The sequence below is a fragment of the Trachymyrmex cornetzi genome, unplaced genomic scaffold (assembly GCF_001594075.2).
Source record: "Trachymyrmex cornetzi isolate Tcor2-1 unplaced genomic scaffold, Tcor1.1 scaffold21, whole genome shotgun sequence".
NCBI classification, from domain to species: Eukaryota; Metazoa; Arthropoda; class Insecta; order Hymenoptera; family Formicidae; genus Trachymyrmex; species Trachymyrmex cornetzi.
Window position 1 is genome coordinate 2,417,969 of NW_017296741.1, and position 23,111 is coordinate 2,441,079.

The 23,111-nt window shown below is 32.9% G+C and overlaps 3 protein-coding genes across 5 annotated transcripts in view; 1 reads left to right on the forward strand and 2 right to left on the reverse strand.

The window, feature by feature from the left end:
• The window catches only part of LOC108759948 (spondin-1), a 41,781-nt gene extending 32,500 nt beyond the window's left edge, over positions 1 to 9,281 (reverse strand). For all 3 annotated transcript variants that reach the window (XM_018505682.1, XM_018505681.1, XM_018505683.1), the window contains exons 1-2: positions 9,165 to 9,281; positions 1,152 to 1,356 (exon numbers count right to left, since the gene is read on the reverse strand). In XM_018505682.1, the coding sequence (XP_018361184.1) occupies positions 1,152 to 1,353 (202 nt within the window). In that variant the 5' untranslated portion in view covers positions 1,354 to 1,356; positions 9,165 to 9,281. The remainder of the gene's footprint in view (positions 1 to 1,151; positions 1,357 to 9,164) is intronic.
• A 2,455-nt stretch (positions 9,282 to 11,736) lies between these two features.
• Positions 11,737 to 19,265, forward strand: LOC108759945 (synaptonemal complex protein 1). The gene is made up of 11 exons (XM_018505678.1): positions 11,737 to 11,992; positions 12,887 to 12,996; positions 13,354 to 13,569; positions 14,161 to 15,050; positions 15,496 to 15,615; positions 15,818 to 15,933; positions 16,057 to 16,196; positions 16,343 to 16,461; positions 16,911 to 17,244; positions 17,776 to 17,987; positions 19,192 to 19,265. Exons 1-11 carry the CDS (start codon positions 11,959 to 11,961, stop codon positions 19,214 to 19,216), a joined length of 2,316 nt encoding a protein of 771 aa, XP_018361180.1. The 5' UTR covers positions 11,737 to 11,958; the 3' UTR covers positions 19,217 to 19,265.
• Positions 18,998 to 20,977, reverse strand: LOC108759946 (coiled-coil domain-containing protein 94). The gene is made up of 3 exons (XM_018505679.1): positions 20,799 to 20,977; positions 19,983 to 20,690; positions 18,998 to 19,840 (listed from the first exon to the last, which is right to left on the reverse strand). The coding sequence occupies exons 1-3, from the start codon at positions 20,820 to 20,822 to the stop codon at positions 19,502 to 19,504; spliced, it is 1,071 nt and encodes a 356-aa protein (XP_018361181.1). The 5' UTR covers positions 20,823 to 20,977; the 3' UTR covers positions 18,998 to 19,501.
• Positions 20,978 to 23,111: the final 2,134 nt, after the last annotated feature.

Consider the following 23,111-nt stretch of genomic DNA (forward strand, 5'->3'; position numbering starts at 1 on the left):
TGTGTGTGTGTGTGTGCGCGCGCACGGATGTGTGATTAGAAATATTTCATTATAGATATTTCATAGAAATATTTTATTATACATAGATATTATAAATATTTCATAAATAGAAATTCAATCATTGAAAAATATATATATAACATATTTTATACTTTAAGCTCTATTTCAATAATCACTGTCACTATCAAAAAATCTGTAGTATATATATAACATAAACAATAAATTTTCAGTACTGGCATATTGAAATGCACTCTTAATAACAATATTGATGTTTAACAACAATATTTAATAAAATTTGCATTTGTGAATTAGAATCTAAATTGTTATAAAAGATAAAAGATAAGATATATAAGATATATTATACTTTCTATACAAATTAAAAAATAAAAATATTAATACAATAAAAAACACCAACTCGTTACATTAATACGATTACAATTTAATAATAGGCTAGAACAAAGCATGTATATGAGATATTAGGGACTTTTTGCAATAACGTAAATTCAGATACAATGAACGCTAAAGTCATGTTATCTGTTTCTTGATTAGTTGTTAAGAAGACGATAACCTGACCTTAGTGTTCACCGTATCTGATAAACGTATTGCAAAAACTCCCTATTAACATTAATGTTCTAACTTGTTATTGAATTGTATTTGTTGAGTATTAATATAAAGAATTATTATAAAAGATTTATTTGATAAGTTTAATATAAAGGAAAGTTTCCTATATAGAGACTATCTTTTTAATTTTAAGTTTTAATATGAATTGTTACGATTAATATTGATTATTAAATAATGTAATTTTTAAATCTAATATCTTACTTTAGTATTACAAAAATGTAATGAAAAAATAAATAACAAATCGTTACTTTTTATTTAATGGTACCCTCTCAAGTAGCACACAGCGCTTACAAAGCGTTTAAAAAGCGTATATAAGTGCTTTTTTAACGCTTTGCAACACTGCTGTGCTACTAATGATTAATTCTATAAAGTAACGTTCTCGACTATAGGTACCTATTGTATATATAACAATAAAACCGCGTCGATAGAATTAATTTCTGCATACTAATTTAATATTTTACTTAAACAATAAGATTTAAAATTATATCGAAATTATTCAATTCTCTCATTCGCGACTGTGATGTGCTTACCGTTATATCGGGTGCTCGGCATATAGGCGTACACTTTGTCAGTCCTGTTGAAAAGCGTCAGGAAGAAATCATATTTGCCCACGGCATTGGAGCGAGGTGCTGTGGTGCCTTCTATGATTCGGGAGCATTTTGTTGAATCCGTATTGGTTACTGCTGCGAGCAGCAACAAAACGCCGTGGTACACAATCCTGGTATTATACATCGTCTGGAAATAGGGAAAATAACATAACAATACCTCATTCTCATTCGATAACAATTTCGAACGTTGCTCCGTATGTGGCAATACGGATTAAAATCAAACATTTCCACAATCGCAGTCGATGTAGACACGAATTCATACAATTTGCACGATTGAAAGAGCATTTAAAACATTCTATGTATGTTTCCTCGTATTTCTGAAGTGCTCGTGTTTTTGTTCAACTAATATCGAATATCGATGAATTGCTACTGTTCTCCTTTATGTTCGTGTTAATAATACTAGTTGTGTGTTGAATACGAGCGGAGTTTACGTTACAATTTACATCAAAGATGCAAAACATGAAACGACTGGAAATAGGTAAAATTAAAATGTAAATTGGTTTCCGGAGAACAACTAGTGATTCTTGATCCCTCTCACGTTTGAAGGTACGTTGCATATCCTCGCGTTCTTAGTTTATTTCCCTATTATACGTTTCAATTAAAATCTAAATAAAGAAAAAAATATCCCGGCGTCCCGACGCATGGCGTACGAATTTAACGTTTTGCGATTTAATTGCGAGTTGAGCTTACGCTACTGTCAAGATGATTGACACAACATGATAGAGACGCATGACAAGTGACTCTATTTTTTTTAAATATTTCGATTTTAGAATATCGAAAAAATAATTACTAGCTAAAGTAAAATACTGAAATTAATCATTAAATTAGTTTAGCATTTTATGTACACTAAATTTTATATACAATGAAAATTATTTCTATTACGTGTCTTTGAAAAAAGTCATATCCAAAGAAATAATTTTGTTCACAGATTCAAATTGAAAATTCGGACAATAAAAATCTATAGCGATAAAAGGACAAAGAACTCCAAGATTAAAGACTGATCGTTTGAATTTTTAATTTGATTTTGCGAACAAAATTATCTTTTTGGATATGACTTTTCAGAGGCATGTAATATAGATTTTGATAGCGATAAAAGAACAAAGAACTCCAAGACTGAAGATTGAAGACATGTCGAAGTTTTCCATTTGATTTTGCAAAAAATCGATATCTCATGCAAGACAATTCAATCTTTAAATTAAACATAATTTTTTGATTTTTCGAATTTTCGAACATCAAAAAATTAGTCTCTTCAATTCTTTATACGTTTAAAAGAGAAAATTATCCAGAAGAGGTCAATCGAAAAGCTAAAAATTTGAAAGATGTAAAAACTAATCAGTTCGAGTTTGAATTTTCAAACTAAATCGTTCTAACTGCAACAGCAAGCGATCGTGACTGCAAGAATTTGCGAACGTGCACGTGAGTACCGCAGGTTAGAGCGATGCCAACACGTGAGACAATTGCCTTCACAGTGACCATGTGTTCGATAACAAAGCGCTGCTGAAAATGCATTGACACTGAGTCACTCGGTAATCTTGGCAGAATCTTGGCGCTGAAACGGATAGAGCCATTTGCGCTTTTCCCGGTTCATTGAACGGGCACACGTTCGAAACATCCAATAATGTGGTAGTAAAGGTGAGACATAAAATATCGCTGAAGCAGATGAACAATTTAAAAGCATGTCTCAATCTTTTTCATTTTTAATTTGAAATTAAATATTTATAGATAGAATATATATTTGTGTTACAATTCAAATATTTATATTAAAGATATTAAAAATTTATTTAAAGATCTTATAATAAGAATATTCGTATTAAAGTGATAATAAAATATCAAATCAATATCAATATAAAAAATATATAAATTAATGTATAAATTAATGTATAAATAATGTTAACAAATTATATTAAATAATGTAAGAAAGATGAAAATTAGAATTTATTACTTGTTTAAGAAATAATTATATATGAGTAACATAAAAGTATAATATGAAATATGAAATGTTTAATCTTTTTTATTAACGTTAAAATAATTATTGCAAAGCGAAAGCAAAAAGAGAGAAATAGGTACACATTTATTTAAACTATTAATTATAAATAAATATATGTGCACATTTATTAACGATTAAAAAATATTAACTTTGTAATATTTTCCAGAAACGGTAAATAACTAACTATACATTGCATTAAGGCCTGAATAATTGAGATGTGAGAAATTCATAAAGTTTCGTAATTTTTGCGATCTAATGGAAAATCTAATGGAAAAATTGATGCATGCTGAAAGTTACCATATCTATAAGTCACACGAAAAGAGTACATTTATTAGAAAAAGATAATCGACGAGTGGAAAGAGAAGATATAATTTTTTATATATTAAATGCAGGTATTTTAATTTAAAAAATTCTAGAACATAATTTTTATTAATATAATTTTATATAAATATACAATTTTAATGACCAGAAGTTTTACGACCTCAAGAAAAATACCCTTGGTAACGCCTGTACATCTATATTGAATCTTACGCCTCGTAACATGCTCCACACGATCGTATCAATATGCGAAACGGAAAACACGGTACTTGGACGCTGCGCGACATGTTGATCCACGAACATCACTGGCCTCTAATAAGCTGGTTAACCATAAATCCCAAGCGCCTAAATATATTGCGCCAAGCCGGTGTATATAGGGCATGGCATTTCACTCTGCCTGGCGTTTTGCCACGTTCGTTCCCTCGGCCATGGAACACCAACAGGAACTCAAACAATATCTACCAAGAGACCCGATCGCTGTTACGGTTTTCCTGTAGTTGCGTTTACATTGCCAAAATTATATTGTTATGTATATTCGATTTGTTTACGAGAGATTCGAATGACAGCGTTGAAAATAAATGGAATTGCTGAAAATCTGTAATAATACATATAAAGTGATTTTACGTTTTATTATATACTTGCGTAGACAATACTGAAGAGACTGTACAGATCTCAAAAACATATTATAAATCTATAGATTTATAAATTTATCAATGGTACAATGTCAGGTAATCAGATTATTCGGATAAATGGATTAACGAAATTATTGATATAATTAATAATAGATACTCATCATTTAACAATATTCTGACAATTGAGGGGATGGGCGAAATAAGGGCACAATTCTATTTAGGCCCTTTTTCCGGCAATTAACTTTTTCATGTAATATTGATCGTAATATAGAAGTATTGTAACATGTAACTTCTTAAAGACATTATATATATTTATTTAATATTGTATCCATTTGTGTACAATAAAAAAGTAGCAAGTTATTTTAATTTGTATTAATATCAAGATTTTGTAATTAGACCTTTGTTCCGCTCATCCCCTCAATTATTAAATAATCGCATCTACTAACAAATTTTAATAAGTATTTAATAAGATTTATTAATACAGGATAAATTTCATTTTTCATTTACAAATGCATTAAGAGAGTTATATTATTAATGATTGAAAAACTAATTGAGCGGAATAATAATTGCATTTAACAAAAACTACGTTTATTTGTTGTATTAACGAATGTGCGCAATTATTAATTAATTCCATATAGTTAAGCTGTTAAGCCTTTCATTAGTGAATACTGTATCACAGAATTTCGCTATCGAAACAAGTAAAATTTCAGGTAAATAATAAATTAATACCCCCCGTTTTGCCCATTTATGATATGTCAGTTAATATCCGAATGATTGATTTGCGCAGTAACATCATAATTGCGACGCACTTTAACTCGATGAAAAACGTTTCTAGATAATTAATTTGGCAACTAAATGATGATTAAACGTATAATTCTAGAGATCCACATGTCGTATTTCTGGCCTATTCGTTTTACTTTATCATTTATATGAAAGTAGAATTCTACCGAGATTTTTATGTAGTATTAATATTCGACCTCTCAGGATCGAAGCTCAATTCTGAAGCCATTATCGATTAATTACATGATGTTACCGGATGAATAAACAGCAAAAGTCGTATGAGGAATGACGGAACGAAGGATGATGAGACTTGGAGAGACTCATATCAGGAAAGTGTAACTCCGACGACGGATTGCCAGCCACGATGTCAATATGTTGGGATCTAGGACTTTGGAAGAAAAATGAGAGACGCGATGAATGGGGCGAGAACCTCATCGGTGATATTACGACGATCAAAGACGCGAATGGAGTGCTTAAGGAAGTAGAGAGGCATATATTCATATCTTCATCAAATAGGCGATTTGATATTTAATAGCGCAGGTATATACCCGTACATATCCGTAATAATTTCCATCAAAATAACCATCACAACACGTATTATATTGTGCTGTCATCGGAGAATTTCTTACTCCCTTTTTATCTTTGTCTCCTCCTTTCTTTTATTTACTTAAATGTATCTTCTACGGAAAATCGCGATCCGGAGATTTTATATCGTTGTAAAACACGTTCTACTTTACTGAATGCTTTCCGAAGGAAATTGCGTTCCTGACATTACTGCTTGACAGGATATTTTTCCAATATGCGACAGTTATATATCATACTTCATGAAATCATACGCTTTGAACACGAATTAACCTTTTTCAGATTTTTTTTAGTTTGAAAAAGAATTAACATCTATAATAGTTGTATGAAGTATTCTTTGTAAAACTATATCAAAAAGATAATTTTCAATTTTTGCTTTGCTTTGTGATATTTTCTGTCCTATAATTTATATCATCCCTAAAAAATTTTTTTTAAAAAAAGAAAAATGCATGCCAAGTACATAAAAAAGTATTGAATATTACATCCTTTTTAAAACCAAAAACGTTAATTGTCCTATAACAAGCAGTTTAAGTACAATTATTAAAAAATTAACTGTTTAAAGATGGATATAAAATCAATACAATTAGCCAAGTACCCCATTACTAAAAAAAAAACCTCGAAAAAGCTTATCCGTAAAAAACCTATTAGTTTTAAGACACATAAAACGAACTAGAAGTGACCAGAATAATTAACTGGATTATTCACTATCATGTAATTGGATTGAAATAATCGATGATTCCATCAAACTTTAAATGGATTTTTTAACGAATTAATTTCGATTAAGTTATTTTGATATTTTTGGAATTTTGATATTTTTGTGTGCTTCAAAGAGTCGATATAAATGCACACTTAACAGCATACTTTTATGAATGCCTGTCTCACCCAGCTGTTGTTCGCTTTTCACGCGGAAGGATGTAAAAAACTCTCACTGAACGATAAAAGCTAACGTTTTTTTTTTAGTCAATCTACATCACCAGCATCGAGCGTATAAAGGTCTATAAAAAAATTTAGGGTATCCAGCTGTTCAGCAAGCGTTTCCGGATGAAGCATTGATTTTCTGCTTGAAATAGTCGCGGCCGATAAATGCCGTCATTGGTGCTATTTCGGCTCATCGAGATGCCCGTCGCGCATCGATGAACGACCGAGCCGCAATGCAAACTCTCATTGCCAGTACTGATTAAATAAATACAATACAAGTTCTAAAGTATATATATATAAAAAGAGCACGCTATTCACTGAGCAATTCATTTCATTAGCGGCTATCAGAATGAAACGATTGAACAGTTATCTAATTACTGCCGTATCGATTTGAACTGTTGCTCCGTTAATGCTCGTCAAATTATACTTTAACGGCTGCGTTCAAAGAGCGTGCTATCAACGCTATTGTCTCATTCTATCTTTAGCGTCCATTAGACGTATAACAAGGATAGAATAATAATGCAATAGTATTCCACAGCCAACGAGTGATGATTTGAAGATTTTAATACATTAATAAGTTATGTCATTAAATATAACTTCACGTTAAAATTTTGAATATTTATTGTGCAATACCTGCCATTAACATATGACAGTATTTCGCTGATATAATCATAATTTTTCAAACTCTCTAAACTCACTAAAACTCTGAATCTTTTTGGAGTTTGTCGCGATTTTAAATTCAGAGCCCAGAGATTTTCGATCAACATTTTTGTCATTTTATCTAGTTTCTTTTTAATCCTAGAGTACTATTGATACGTAAATTTTACATACAAGTGAACGACGTGATTGAGCGCTAAGCTTCAGTTGTCATCAGAATGAGGTCCAATCTGTCGTGCTAAAAGCTAGGCTTTTAAAAATTCTGTCCATCATATATCAGTTTGAACGCTCCGATAGTCAGTAATATAACAGAGTCGTTTTAATTTTTTTATGCAGTTTTGTGTTATTGTATATTTTATTTAAGTTTATATATGAGAAAACACACACAAAATTGGATTACATACTTTACATTGAAAAAAATTAAGGAATATTTTCTTGAATAGTAACTAACAGTAAGTAAACATTTCTTTACTGCAAATAAATATTTACATAAAAAAAGAAAGTAATACTTAAATCAATGAATACATGTTTACGTTTAGTAAATATTTATTTGTAATAAGGAAATGTTTACTTAGCACTATTCAAGAAAATAGAAATATTTAGATTTAGAAAATTTCTTTTTCCGTGTATATAATTTCAAGATTAAATTTGGTAGTGTGCTCATTCTTTCTTTCTTTAAGTTAATAATTTGCGTTTACAAAGACCTAGATTACAAATATTTTGTTATTAAAAGCATAAAAAGTTATGTGTTACATTAATTGAGAGTAGCTCATATTTACTTATACGTAAAATTTACGGTATCGATAACAATACTATATCATTCAATAGTATTTTACAGCTAATAACGATCATTATATTAAAGGTTACCACTCAAAATGGCGCCAAAATGAATGTCAATTGAATAATGACTCAGTATTATTTAACGATTCGCGGGAGTTGCAAATTTTCGACTAGCCAACTAAGGTTCAGTTTCACAACTCACGGTTAATTCTTAACCGAGGTTCAACTTGTTTCTCATCTTTTTCCAATCCTAGAATTGGAAAGAGATAATGAAATAAGTTGAACCTCGGTTAAGAGTTAACCGTGAATTGTGAAACTGGGCCTAAGCCAACTTGCAAGAAACAAGTTGAACCTCGGTTAAGAGTTAACCGTGAATTGTGAAACTGGGCCTAAGCCAACTTGCAAGAAAAGTTCAGCGCAACACGTATTCCCGGCAGCACTCATGTAAGAAGCAAAAATGCACTTCTGTCATTGGCACAGAAATCACCGCGATTCGATCGTTTTTCATCCAATTTATCCTCGTTACACCGCGGACGTAACCCCTGCGCACCTTTCGTGCTTTCTTTTTCCGCTCCCCGCTGTCCTTATCTGTTCCTACGAAGCAGTCTGACAATACGTTCGAATAATGTGCCTAGTCGTGCATGAGGAAAGCACTCTGCACGCCTGACTAGTCAACGACCCGATCGAGCAGAAGCGCCAACGAATATTTCAATCGGGACGTGCAATTACACTTTATCATTAAACGTCCGTCACGAAATGTAATCAAACGCGTTACAGCTGCTTCAATTTAAACAACACATTTACGCGTGACGCGTACATTTTTTGTATATTTTTCGGTTTATAATTTTATAACACTTTATCTAGATTTTATTTCACAGATACGTACGCATTGCCGGACCTTGTTTTTAGTTTTTAATATCTCTGCCTTTCGACACACGTTACAATAAAATGTACGTTATTCGAATTTCATGCGGTAAAGCTGCAGGCGACTGAACCAGCGTTTATTTCAACCAAGAATAAAATTCACAAAGCAATTACACGAAAAAAATACACAAAGATTGACTCGAAATGTCCAGCAGCGTGGCCTTGTCATTCATTGAAAGAATGCAGTCGCGTTTCGTGCTGAATATATCTGTGCGCATTTCTCTCTCTTTCTTTTTGTCCCTTATTTTTTTTCTCTCTCCTTACGAGACGGCATTTTCAGAAACGCGACACAAAATTGCATCCTTCAAAGATTCTCTCGTTATGGGTACAATCGAGGATACTCGAGTGAGTACTTACCGTAATGTCGTTCGGAAATACAGCTTACGTAAAATTGTCTTCTGCTCTTTGCGCCAGTCACGTGCGTTCTCTAACGCGACAGGGAAACACACCCGTAACACATCCGCCACCGCCGCGGACCTCCGGCTGACTGACAGCCATCTGACCGGGCTGTTACTACTTCAGGCGGCTGGGCGTGCGCAGCGCGCGACATGTTTATACAGTTTTTTCTCCTCGCGACGATCTTAGAACACGTTCTTAATTATTTTGATCATTAAAGCAATTTATGAATTTTTCTTCAATATATGGCGCAATACGAAGCGCTACCATAATTTTATCATAAAGTGATCGTTTGCTAAAGTATAGCGAGTAGTGTGAGTACTTATATATGTCTATTTCGTTATATCTTTTTATGACTAAAACTTGAAATTTTTTATTGCAATTTATTTAATAAATAAATTTATAATAAAAATAATCTGTTCTTTTTTAGCAAAAAGTTTAAATCCAAAGATGGACGTTATAATGAGTTTTTCATTAATACGTATATCAAAATCTGTCGAAGGTTGATTTGATGTATGATTTATGATCATTTGTGAAAATGTTTATCAATAATTTGAAAATTATCTAAAACCGTCCCTAAGTACAGACTTCCAGGGGACGTCCATATGTCCTTTGAACATCCCAAGGATGTACCCCGATGAAGTGTACTATTAGTATGAAGTGTATTAAAAAATTCTGAAAAAATTCTCAGAACTTATGAAAAGAAAATAAACAATTTTTGTCTCTTGCTGTTTTTCCGTAAAGTTGATAGTATTGGAGTAAAAAATTATTGAAAACCAATATTCGGCGATTTTTAGTAATTAATATCTTGTTAACTATTGCGAAAATTGCAAAATGGTAGAGGACTTTTCGATTCAGTTTAGTCCGTTCTATCTCGTATGAGCGCTTTGTCAAACTTACCGAACATTGTGTACATATAAAAGCAGTTAGAAAGATACTTGTTTAAAAAATAATCAGTAAAATAGATGACTTCCCTTAATAAATATAAAGAGTTAAAACGAAGAGCTGTACTTTTTTTGCTAATGCAAAAAGCTACCACTGCTTTTTCTTTAATTACAGAAATTTAACATGGAATTTTACATGGAAAGTAGTAATTAAATACTTATTTTGAGTGTAATTAAAAACACGGCTGTTCAATGCTTTTAATATTAAAAAACCTAATTTTTAGTATTAAATTGACCTGTATTAAATCGAATTTCTGTAAATATCAGTTTTTATCTGTCGTACTCTCGAAGCACTCAATCACTTTTTTAATAATTTTCCCAACATTTTCCAAAGCGTTTGACAACTTCATCAATAACTCCAAACGTACAAAGTTATTGCCAATTGCATCATATTATGAAACGAATCGTAAATTTGTTTTTAAAATGCATACCAACAATTAATTCACCGCGATACGTAGAAAAGACTAAATTAAACTAATTAACTTGACCTTGTCCACTAATGAATTGCTTTATTTGTTTGAGCATGACGAAACTCTTATTTCAATTTTTAGCAATTGAAGTGGCGCCGTTTGTTCATCATAATCCAACCGATTCTATGAATATGTGTTTTCCAGGAAGCTCCGAGAAACGCTTAATAAATGCGCGTGCACGTTTTGAAAAAAAGCATGATTCATTCATCGTTGATAATATCGCTTTACTTTCCGATAAATATTTATATCATGTGTCAATGAATTCATAAAAAACACCGTTTTCTCGTTTGTCCAGATTTAATTTTTAGTTTTATCTCATTTTTAATTTTTTATATTATTGCAAGAGGAAAATTAAATTCCAACTTTTGTCGTTAATATTACAATATTTTTTTAATTATCTAGATTTGTTAAATACAGTGTGTTTGTGAACTGGTGGTATAACCGGGAAGAGGATGATTTTATATGAGAAAAAATAAGTCGCAAATGTAGAATAAAATTTTTTCGCATATGGTTTTGTTTTCTAGTAAATTGACTATAATTATTCGCCGGGTACGGATTTAATTAATAAATTAAAACATTAGAACACGTTATAAAGCATTTATAGAAATTTATTTCAAAGAGCAGAATTGAGTATTTGATAGAACGGGCAACAATTATATTTACAAAGTAATAAAATTTATTGTGCGTAAATATTCTGTTTTTATTGTTCTGGATTAGCTAATATAATAAACACAAACCTGAGCAGAGATAATAATCTACAGTGAGATTTATTAAAATCGAATTAATATCTAATTAATATTTAAAATCGATTTTATCGAAAACAAATCTCATACGAAAAAAAATTTATTATTATTTTATTTTATTATCTCATATTTATTCTGCGTTTCCGACTTATTTTTATGTAGAATTATCGCTTACTCATCAATTTACGAACACCATGTATAATATCCGTATAAAAAAATCATTCATTTCCATAAATCCTCTTTGCATTTTAATTTAAAAATTATTTCAAGAATATTTTATAAATTTAATTAATAAAATTGATATGTATGCTGTAAAAACGTTTTTAATCGATTTTTAGTAACAGTCATGTATTTTATCATTAAAGTATTAACGTTGCATAGACGTCCAACGTAAAATTAATCGCGATTTCGAAACACCTCGAAGTCGTCGACTGTCTCACGTGAACCAATGTTAACGCTCAGTCATCTCGCTGTCCAACCAACAAGACTACGAAATTAAAACTCTCCTCGAAGTCATCCCTTTCGAAAGTTTCATAGATCCATTCGCAAATCCAACTGTCACCGATCGCGCTATATTACGTGAAAAGGAGTTGGGATAATGCTGAGCGAAGCAATCGCGATAAATTCTTCAGGTTGTTTCGCATCTCTTGATACACAAAATTGAGGTCTTTGTATTTTTGTATTTGTCATTGCATATTTGTAAATTATAACGTAAAATAGAAAAATTGTGATATTTTTAATAGCAATATTGTTGTGAACTCGAAAATTTTCTTGTTCATGTATTGGTAGCATCTTTGTGATTATGAAACAAGAATTGTAGAAAAAACCGAAATAACTGACGTTGTATTATTTTTTTTTTGCTTTTATTGTCTTCCAGAATGAAAAATAATTATAATAAAATAATCATAACTGATTAATATATTGAGAAAAATGCACTGTATTAAAATTAAATACAGTTTTGATTTAAAATAACCTCATTCTAAAATGATTCAAAATTACAAATGATTATATTAAAATATTATACATAAATAAAAAAATATTATTATATTGCTATATTAAAATACTATTATATTAAAATATTATAGGTTATATTAAAATAATGATGACTGTCAATGCATAATTTGTCAATGCACTCTTCGCATTGCATTTACAGATATATTTTCTTTATGCACATCTTCTTAAGCCAGTAGCACACAATGATTTTTTTTCTACTTCATTTCTAATTGGATTTACGTTTTGCTACTGTATTGACTGCAGTGCTGGCAGTGTTAATATTGGAGCTGGTATGATAGCGAATCGTTAATCCAGTTAAAAATCCAACAAGAATAAAAGCATCATGTACCGCAGGCTTTATACTTCTTGCATTTGGAAAAAATATATATATCTTTGTAACATGGAAGGAAAAAAAACAAAAATTGTAAAATAAAGCTAAAAGTGTAAATCGTATAACATACTTACTGTATTATTACAGTAATTGTTTTAGTGAAGAAGAGCACACATTTATTTATGTTCTCGTATCCTTCTAGAAAAAGCGGAAGATCTATCGTCAAATACTTCAAAAAAATCAACATTAAATACCGGAAATAAAATTAAGAGTAGAATTCCAACAACCCATTTCGGGCGAAATGGCATGCAAGTACGTTAATTATTTGGTACACTATGGGTGCTTTCCGTTTGATGATACAAGTTGACACAAGCATCATTTTATCCTTCTTGACATTCAGAGAGTGACAAAGATAGAACGATACTTGTGTCGATTTGTGTCATCAAATGGAAAGCACTCAAAATTGCCAAATAGCTTTGTATATAATATTAGAAGATTACAGATATATCCAGAGCCTTTCAGAGCTAATCTCTCTAAATGCATCTAAACATTAATATTCACAATAATTAATCTTAATTCTAAATAATTATTTGTAATAATTTACAAAACGAAATTTTTTGATATATTTGTTCATTGCCTGTCAAAAATATACTCATAATCTCTTCACAGGGCGACTTGGCGAGTCATCCAACAAACGAGGAGACTTCCAGCGGGATTAGCTCCAACAACAATTCCGCTCGTCGACCGAGCATGAAGACCCTGAGTACGCTGCCGTCTAAAAAGCCGACGAACGCGGTTTCCGCGGAAAAACGTCACTTAGAGATACAATATAGTTCAAAAAGGACACGATATACGAATCTGAAAAAGACGCTCCTCGATAAGCAAGTAACTGTCGGACGATAATAATTATTTTTAAAAACGACTTTCTATGTATAGTAGTTACGCAATTGTAAATAGTACAGGAATTTTTAGAATTCTTTTCTTTTTCGAATATATGAGATTAGAGATTTGGACGGTATATATAAAAGGAGTACATGGAAAGGATGATTTTGTTGAATCAGTATCTACAAATTTAGCTAGATACTGATCTGAAAATAATTCTGTTGGATCGTCAAAATAATTATGTAGAACGCTCAAACGTGACAATGTTGCAAAAAGTTTTATTATTCTAACAACTAGTTTAAATATCCTATATAATTACTTAATGGTTCAAATAAAAAAAAAAATTATTTTTAGATCTGTATCTAAGCAGAGCAATAAGTCATTATGATATCAAAATGATGTCAAAATGACTCCAAAATGATTAAAAGTCATTTTATTATCCAAAATTATTAAAAGTCATTTTTCAATCATTTCCGATTCATTTTAATGTCATTTTGACGTTATTGTGACTTGTTCTGCTTGGATAGTTTTTAGATACTTCAGTAAAATCATTCTTTCCATTAAATGATATTCTTCTCCGTTGCATGTCTTCAGAAAATGGTGCAAGATCTGTACGACGAGATGTCGAGTTTGCGGGAGAAGATAATCGCGGTCGGCGGCAAGGACCCTGGCAAGATCGAGGAGTTGAGATCGCCTCAAGTGGAATGTCCCAAGCAAAACCCGCCAACGCCGATCGACACAAGTTCACCGCACGACTGCACCGAGCAGCGGGAGCCAATCTGCATGGACGAGTCGGTAATAATCGGTATGTCGCTGTTGCAAAATCAGCTGCGGGATCTCTGCGACCGCTCCCAAGAGATCTGTCAGCGTATCCTGGAAAAGAGCTTGTCGTTCGCGTCCCTCATCAAGTTTTGGCTGACAAAATCGAGCCAACAGAGCGAAATGGGCAACGTGTTGATCCCGGGGAATTATTTGGAGGCGGAGGTATGGCACACGAACTTCTTACGAGACAATGATGAGATAAGAATGCAGCTGGAAGATCTGAGAATGGACCAGAAGGACTTCGTCACCGAATTTGCGATGAGATCCTCGAGTCTGCGTAGCGAATATGACAATTATTGTGAGCGTGTGAAGGAGGAGCGGCCGAATGTCGATCGCAGGGACCTGTTACAGGAGCAGCTGAGTGTCGCTTTAGAGGATCTCAAAGCGGAGCGTGACAAGGCGAATCAAGGGAAAGATAAGACGAGAATGATGGAGCTTCAAATGCAAAAGGCGCGGGCAAAGATTCGCGAGTTGGAGGGGCACGTGGCTAACGAGGAGGTGAAGACGCAACAGCTGCAGAATAGCTTGAAATCATTGGAGGTTCAGTTGAAGCAGAAGGATCAGGCAATAGAGTTGAGGGTGAAAGATATGCACAAGGCGATGAAGAGCAGTGAGGGCCTCGTGGCGAAGATGGAGAAGCAGCGCGACAGCTTCGAATCACGGTTGTCTTTTTAATCTCGCCGAATTCTTGATCTCTTTTAATCTCGACCTTTAAGAAATATAAAAGCTTAAGATAGGGTGGGACAATTTCAAATATTATATAATTTTGAATAAAATAACATTTAAATCCAATTTCCGAGGTTCAAGTTTGTTTTTTTTTTTATTTGCTGGTATCCTTTAATATCATATAATGAGATCAGTATACCAAACTTGACCCTCAAAATTAGATTCAAATTAGATTCATCTTCTATTTTATTTAGAATTGTACCATGTTCAAAATTGTACTATCTTATAATAGATAAATAAGGAAAATTTTATTCTTAATAAAATTAAATTCCTATTAAAAAGCATGAAAAAATGTCTTATATCTTTAACTAGATAATGAGGTTTGATAAAGGTAAGATAAATTTCTTTTACTTTGTATTTTCTTAAAGTTGCCTGCTTTAGGTTGCTGGAGCTCAAAGAAAAGATGGCTCACAAGGAAGCGGAAGCAAATGCTACTATTAAGGAGTTATCAACAAAATTTGAAACAATTGACGTAGAGATCATCGAAGAGAGAGAAAAGAGGTAAAGTATAGTTTTACCTTAAGAATCTAATAATTTTATCAATCATATTTTTTCAAAGAAAAATGATTATATAATTATTATATTAATATATACATTTCAGGTTATTCATATATATTCTCTTTCTTAAATAAAATTTGGAAAGTGATCGTTTTTTTTCTAAAATATTCGCTATTAAATAATTCTTGTATTAAATTCATTGTAGGCAACAAGCTGAAAATGCTCTATCTGAAATGGAAAAACGTTGTAAACACCTTGAAGAGAAGAGCCAGCTGCTCTGCGAGCTCGCGTCTGAGAAGAGCAATAATATAGCTGTTACAGGTAGGTAAGCTCAACAATTTCGAAGTATCGAGAAAATTTCTCATTTACATTTTAAACGAAACATTAACACAGAGCATTATATATTACTCGTCGAAAGCTTTCATTTCGATTATCGGTCTTTAGATAATAGCCACACGGAGAACGAGGTTTGCCTGTATAATGATTTGATGGCAACCCGAGCCGAGCTAGAAAAACAGAAGGAGAAGATCGAGCAACTCGAGAGGGAAAAGCAAGAGATTGTCGCTGTGATGCATCAGGCGGCTGTTAGTTTGCACTACTTTCGGGATTTCTGCTCATATAAGAACTAAAAACTGTTTAATCCGCTTTCTCTTGCTCGTTAGATTGTGATTTTCTCCTATAAGTTCTCCAAAATTAGTTTTAATTAATAGTTTTTTTCTTTCATCAACAGAGCCACGATAACGAAGACGAGACGAAGGATAGATTGGCCGCCGAACTTGTAACCAAGACTCGTGATCTTCAAAATCTGATGTTAGAGCACGCCCGGCTCCAGAAGATTGCCAGATATGCGTACGCTTCAACATCACGTTAGAATATTATTCTGTCAATGTCTGCTATACTTGAACGTGTATCTATAAAATGTCTTTAAATATAAGACAAAATTAATGAGAATTAATATTTCCATTTCAAATATAAAAAAAAAACGATTTTTCTAAAACCTCTAAAAAATTTAACTAGATATAAATCTGAAAATAATTTTGTTGGACTATCGAAATATTTATGTAGAAAATTCAACCATGATGAATGCAAAAAATTTTAATATTCTAGTAATCAGCTTGAGCATTCTACATAATTACTTTAATAGTTTAAAGCTTGGTTCCACTAATTAATGTAAGATTAATTTTAATCTCAATTCAATTTTTTATTTTTTTCTAATTCTATAAAGAACCTTAATTAAATTTTGATTTTTACTCTCGGATTTCAGTTTTGAATTCACATTTTTAATTTTTAATACGTAGGCAAGAAAGAAATGAAATGTTAGAAAATCAGTTAGCCGAGATTCAGCATCGTCTTCAAGCGAGATTGAAAGAAAATGGCAAGACCCAGGGTCTTGATACAATGGAGCTTCAGCAACAGATTAGCGATCTACGGAACAGCTTAGCTGAGGTCATTCAGCAAAACCAGGAGCTAGAGACCACCCTGACACAAAAGCAACTGGAATTGGAGCAACGTGATCGGGTGATGCGCGAGCAAAGCAAATTCCTCAAAGTTCGGGACGAGCTGTTGAGCATCCTCAAAGGAAAACAGGCAAACGCGGAAAATCCTAACGAAAATTACGAAAATATTGATGAAGTAATGTTCGACATTCTTTATAGTTTTCTTTCTAATTTTCTCTCATATAATAGATAAATTAAATACAATAAAAATTCTTTCTAATTTTTAATTGAGACTATAAAGTCTAAAGTATAATATAACCGATGTCTTACTGTTTGACGCATTGCTTTCGCTATCGCATATTCTCAGTAAGCAAATTGTCCGTAAAATGCCAATAAATTAGCAGCAAATTCAGAAAAATACAGCAGATTCGCTACTATCCATATTAAGCATTAGCAGTTTTGTCAGTAGAGTATGTATAACTTATCGAACGCTATTCTATTCGAGTTCTGCTGCCAATGTATTCAGTTTTTGCCACCAATCAGCTGTCAAAGCATGTAAACAAACTATTATATTTTTATGGAATTCTGTCACCACATCATCTAGAATAAATTCTGCATCTAATTTCCTGCTGATAAAATTTGTCACTTTACAAAATCTGTCAAACCAAACTTAGTTGATTGAATCTTTCGGGGTTTGGTCTAATAATAATTATGTGTAATTATCCAGATCAACAAGCAAATTGCGGCAAAGACAGAAGCAATTCAGGAATTGTACGCCACGCTGGAGACCAAACAAATGCAGGTGATGCGACTGGAAAAGCTGGTGAAGTTGCTAGAAGATCAGCAAGACCGCGCACAAGCGCAACGCACACGACTTGAGCATCGCATCGCGCAATTAGAAGTGAGCTTGCGGGAGAAGACTAAAAATGACAGCAATCGGTACGTTATGAAGAAATATTTACGTAAACCTCGATCAGGCGTCGTCGATGATAGAATGTCACGTGCTTTTTCTTGCGAGTCGAGACGAGCGTTACTGAAAGCATCCGCGTCAACGTTCCATTTTGTCGATCCGCGTTCACAAGGATCCCCGCGATATCGATATTCTTCGCGTCACGTTTTATCCACGAAAAGTTTGGATCCTTCGTCGAGAAAGTTTCATCTGAACGACTGGTATCGCACTTCTTCCGTTAAGGAAGAGGTTTTCATCTGCGAACAATGTCGACGGGAATGCAAGAAATTCAGGGATGACGTAATCCATCGAATTGAAAATCATCGCATTCGGAAATCTCTTTATGGTTGGCTGATGAATTCCTCAGCTTTGGAAGCCTTTGGCGAACCAACGGGTCGCTTAAACAAATTTCACGAGCTCAGTTCAGAGGAGAATACGGATTGTTTCTTCGTTAATCCTATTGTTGTCCGTAATAATGCGAAGGATTGTAACAGGGAGTCATGTCGTCGTCCCGAACAACATTATTGTCGATATCGTGGCCGTCTGCCAAGGCAGTCTCTCCACGACGACTACTCTCTTCGACGATATAATCCGATTATTCGCATGACGTAATGCTATTATTTCTCACATACGGTATATGCATTACAATGCATCTTATCTACATATATTATAATTAATCATTTTGGGCGACAGTTGTATCAATCTAATTTAAAAGTATCCCTGAAAGATCAAATAATAATAATATCATTTTGAAGTGCTATATTAATATGTTTCATCGAATCTTTCAAAATTTTATAATTGCTTTTATATTGACAATTGATATTTTATTAATTCTATAAATTATAATAAAACATTAGTATTTACAAATATCCATTTTAGTGAATTAGTTGTTGTCATTACAGATATAAGTGGACATTAGTGACACACTCGAGACCGACCATTTTTATATGAATTTTCATTTGTATACATTTTTCATTGCAATATCATTTTTAAAGTTTTCTTATAGTTCTTTTTTCGTCTCAAATGTGTTAATTATGGCCTGTTTTAGTAGGCTAGGTACTCCCTGCTATTTTGTATAATATGACGACAGAATTTCTTACAGAGTGCCTAGCCTTGCAAACAGAATATCAATTTTTCTACATTTCAAATATCAATTTTTCTACATTTCTGACAACTTATCCTTTTATGTTTTAGGAGTAGAACTTTCGGCATCCTGTAAGAAACTCTGTAACCGTCGGAACAGCCTCTAAATATCAACCTGTGACCACTATTGGATTTTACAAGAAATTATTTACATGTACATGTCTAATATCTAATTTGCTTGTATACATTCCTAAAATATGTAAATTTAAAATTTTACACGATACATATATTACATATTTTAAAACAAATAACGTGTTTATACAAATACGTTTTTGTAGACCCCGTTTATTTTGTATAACAATATTTATGTTCTATTGAATGAAAATATATACATGAAAAATATATTAATTTATTTCTGCTATTAATCGCTATCATTATCGCTGCTATCCGAATAGGCACCTACGAGAGACCGTAATGGGAGAACATTGCCAACATTATCAGATTTCGTGTCTATATTTACTGTATTCGATGTACTTGTTGAAGTGTTAGGTGTTTTGTCCGACTGTAGAACTGTTTCCTTATCAGAAAAAACAGTATTTTCGATCTTGGATGTTTTACTTTGTGACGACTTGGCATTTATCTTTATTCCAATATTACTTTTCTTAACTAAAGTAGATGAATTCTTTTTACCAGATGATAATCCCGTATTTTCTGACCACAATGATGCTTTAGCAGGTTTTGAAGAATGCCCAAAATTTTCCTGCAAATAATCAATAGTTATTTTGAGCTTTAATGTCCCCAATTAAATTTTTCTTGTAACAAACAATAAAATTTACTAAATAGAAAAAGCAGACAATATAAGAACAAACGATAAATAAAATGTATGAAGATTAAAATCTTACTGTTTCTTTGTCATTTGCTTCGTTTGTTTTAAGTATTTTAGTAGGAGGTTGTACACTTTCCCCTTCTTCTTTTTCTTCCAATTCTTCAATTTCTTCTTCTACAACAGTTCCAGTTAATTGCCTTTTGCCAAATACAGATTTAATGTATTGTTCATCCAATTCCTCTTGTTCCTTTTCTGTTCTCTGCTTAGCAGCTTCGGTGTCGTACTGTTCCAACATTTGATCATAATCTATAGTTTGCTGTCTACGATTTAAATCTTTTAATTCCTCCAAAGATTCCAACAGCTCCAATTCTTGCTTAGATTGAAGTGTTCTCTTTTCCAGGAGCTTCATCGGGTTGGTGGCCTCTTCCTCTTTCTCCTCGTCCTCTTCCCTTTGTGCCTGTTCCTCGGCTAGTTTCAATGCCATAAAATTTCTCGTGGCACCTGCCTCGATTTCGTAATCCGTGTTCTTCGGATCTGTCTTGAAGGATATCTCTTGCAGGCAGCGGGTGCACTTAATGTAAAATCTGTAAATGCGTATGCCCAGGTAATCGTCGCCCTCGACGTCCTCCTTACGGGCATTAAATTTCTTGCCCTTGTAGATGTATTCACCGCATGTTTTGCATCGCATATTAAACGGCGCCATCAATCGCACGGTATACTGGCGATTTCTCGCCAGTTTCATGCGCGGGATCTTCGACGGATCGAAATCCGGCGGATAATATTTCTAAAATATAAAAAAATAAGAAAGATGAAGGTACAGATCAACACTACAGGGTATCAAAGCATATACAGGTAAACACGGGTGAAAAGCAATTATTCGTCTCGTACTTACATTCAAAACCTTACGCTCCGACATCTTGCAGCACTAGCTTTTTACGTGTACGATTAGATCTTGAAATTTACAGTTTTAAAGTAATTTGCGGACAGCAAAACCACAGCTCTTGAAGGTTAGGTCGAAAAATACACAAACTGAATCAGAAACATCCGAGAGTGAAGTACGCAGCGTCACTACATCGCTTGGCTGCATTCAGTACTGCCAACCATACGCCAGTCAATCACGGTTCGCCGCGAATCGAGCTGAGATATCGATTCACGTAGCTTGCGATTCTCGAGCAGCTATCCATGGTGGAAGCAGGTTTCTCTCTGGTGCAAGGTGGAAATAGATTTCTCTCTGGTGGACCGTGGAAGTATTAAAGGTGTACTTGTTTTCGAGACGAATTTCGTACCATTCTGCGCATATCCAGATACGGCCATTTTAAACATTTGCATCGCGGTAACTTTGAAGCAACACGCAAAATGAGTACGTATATCAAATGAAAACATGCACAGTTTTATAAAAAAAGGATGCAATTTGCATTTCTTTCGATTAATTATTTGTATTTATATTTTATTTATGTGTCGTCGTATTTACGTGTCGTATTTATATTTATATGTGTCGCATTTATGTGTTTATATTTTATTTGGGTAATTATTTAGAATAGCATACCCCACCTAAAATCTTAACGAAAATACACTCATCTGACGCGTTTTCAACTCAAAATGAAAGAATTTGGCAAAAAAATGCGGCGGTCTGCCTCATGAATCCAGATATTAAGTGTTAAAATTCGAGATTTTAGAAGTTAAGATATATGTCATTCCGACTATGTATTGTTTAATAATGTTAGCGAAAACGAATCTGGGTACATATCATGGAACATGTCGGAATGAATTCCGATCAGAATTATTCCGTTTTTCCTAAACATGATAGAAATTTAGAAAATAATTAAATAATTCTGATCGAAATCCATTATTTCGACTTGTTCCATAGATCGCTAGCGATCATGTAACTTTTTCCTAACCGAAAACGTGAAAAGTAAAAATTTTTTGTATGTATGTGTGTATAAGTACATATGTACATATACATACATAAAATTTATCATTTTTCACGTTTTCGTTCTAGTATAGAGAAAAGTTACTTCGCTACTCTGAATCTAGACTCATGGAACAAATTGGAATAGATTTCGATCGGAATTAATATATTATTTTTAGAAAACACAATAGAAATCTAGGGAATAATTGAATAATTCGAATGGGAATCCATTCCAAATAATTCCATAATTGATTCGTCAAGCGCAATAATAGCTAATTGCGATAGCTGAATATTATATTCGCAATTTTTATATTTTTTTCCTAAAAGAATCGGAATTTCACACTGCTGCGTGTCTGATATATTATATTATTACGATTTTACTTCGTTCTGCTTCTCTTCTTCTTCGCGAAAAAGAAGGGATGATATTAAAAAAGTATTCACATCTCGTTTAAATTCGCAAAATAAAAAGATATGCATAAAAATAAATGGGAAGTCTTTAATTATCGTTTTTGTTCGGAAATACGCACGGATAAAAAATAAAAAATTAATATCGTTTAGGGCTTTTCGATATCTCGTCTCTTCTACAAAGTTGCCATTGCTTTAACGATTAATCGCTAATTCGCTAATCACGGTAATGAATTGCGAGGTTGATACGCGGAGTCCAAGAAATATGTACGTTTAATTCCCGACATTTCTCAACACAACTCTATAGATATTCATATTCCCTTCCCCACTTGCTATTCTCTTAAAAATAGATTTAATATTATTATTAAATTTAATTATATATAATTAAAGAATTAACAGAAAAAAATTCATTTGATTACTTATTATAATAATCAATATAATTATTAATTATTATAATTATATTGTTAATTATAGTAATTAACGTAATTATAGATTGAAGAATTTACTTTGTGGACATTTGACTGAATGATGAAAGAAGCGGTTACCTCTTTCTCTTTCTTCTCTCTGCCGCATAAAAGCGTCTCCGGTACGTTTCGAGGAATAAGATTCAGTTCGGCATCGTATACGCAGATCTCTATGGACGAGGGTTATTCATTGAGACGCGAAGTCTCGAATAGATCGACTCGGGTCGGTCGATCGCACCTAGAACCGGCAAACGCGAGCTTTGTGCCTTGGCAAGGCATTGTGCTGGGAAATGCCGTGACCGGCTTTCGCGGAATTAGAAGAATACGTTTGCACGAATGCGCAGTCTCTTCATACGTGTTACTCTACGATTTGCGTGCGAGTTAACTCGACCTCATTGTTCCGAACCGAGTTCTGAGGCTCTGAAGC

Excerpts from the sequence above, each read along its gene's own strand:
- LOC108759945 (XM_018505678.1), top strand. The coding sequence starts at position 11,959 with ATGCTGAGCGAAGCAATCGCGATAAATTCTTCAG. Across the intron at positions 15,051-15,495 it reads CGCGACAGCTTCGAATCACG|GTTGCTGGAGCTCAAAGAAA; the intron begins GTTGTCTTTTTA and ends TGCCTGCTTTAG. Across the intron at positions 16,197-16,342 it reads CTGTGATGCATCAGGCGGCT|AGCCACGATAACGAAGACGA; the intron begins GTTAGTTTGCAC and ends TTTCATCAACAG.
- LOC108759946 (XM_018505679.1), bottom strand. The coding sequence starts at position 20,822 with ATGTCGGAGCGTAAGGTTTTGAAT. Across the intron at positions 20,691-20,798 it reads CGGAGCGTAAGGTTTTGAAT|AAATATTATCCGCCGGATTT; the intron begins GTAAGTACGAGA and ends TTTATATTTTAG. Across the intron at positions 19,841-19,982 it reads AAGCAAATGACAAAGAAACA|GAAAATTTTGGGCATTCTTC; the intron begins GTAAGATTTTAA and ends GATTATTTGCAG.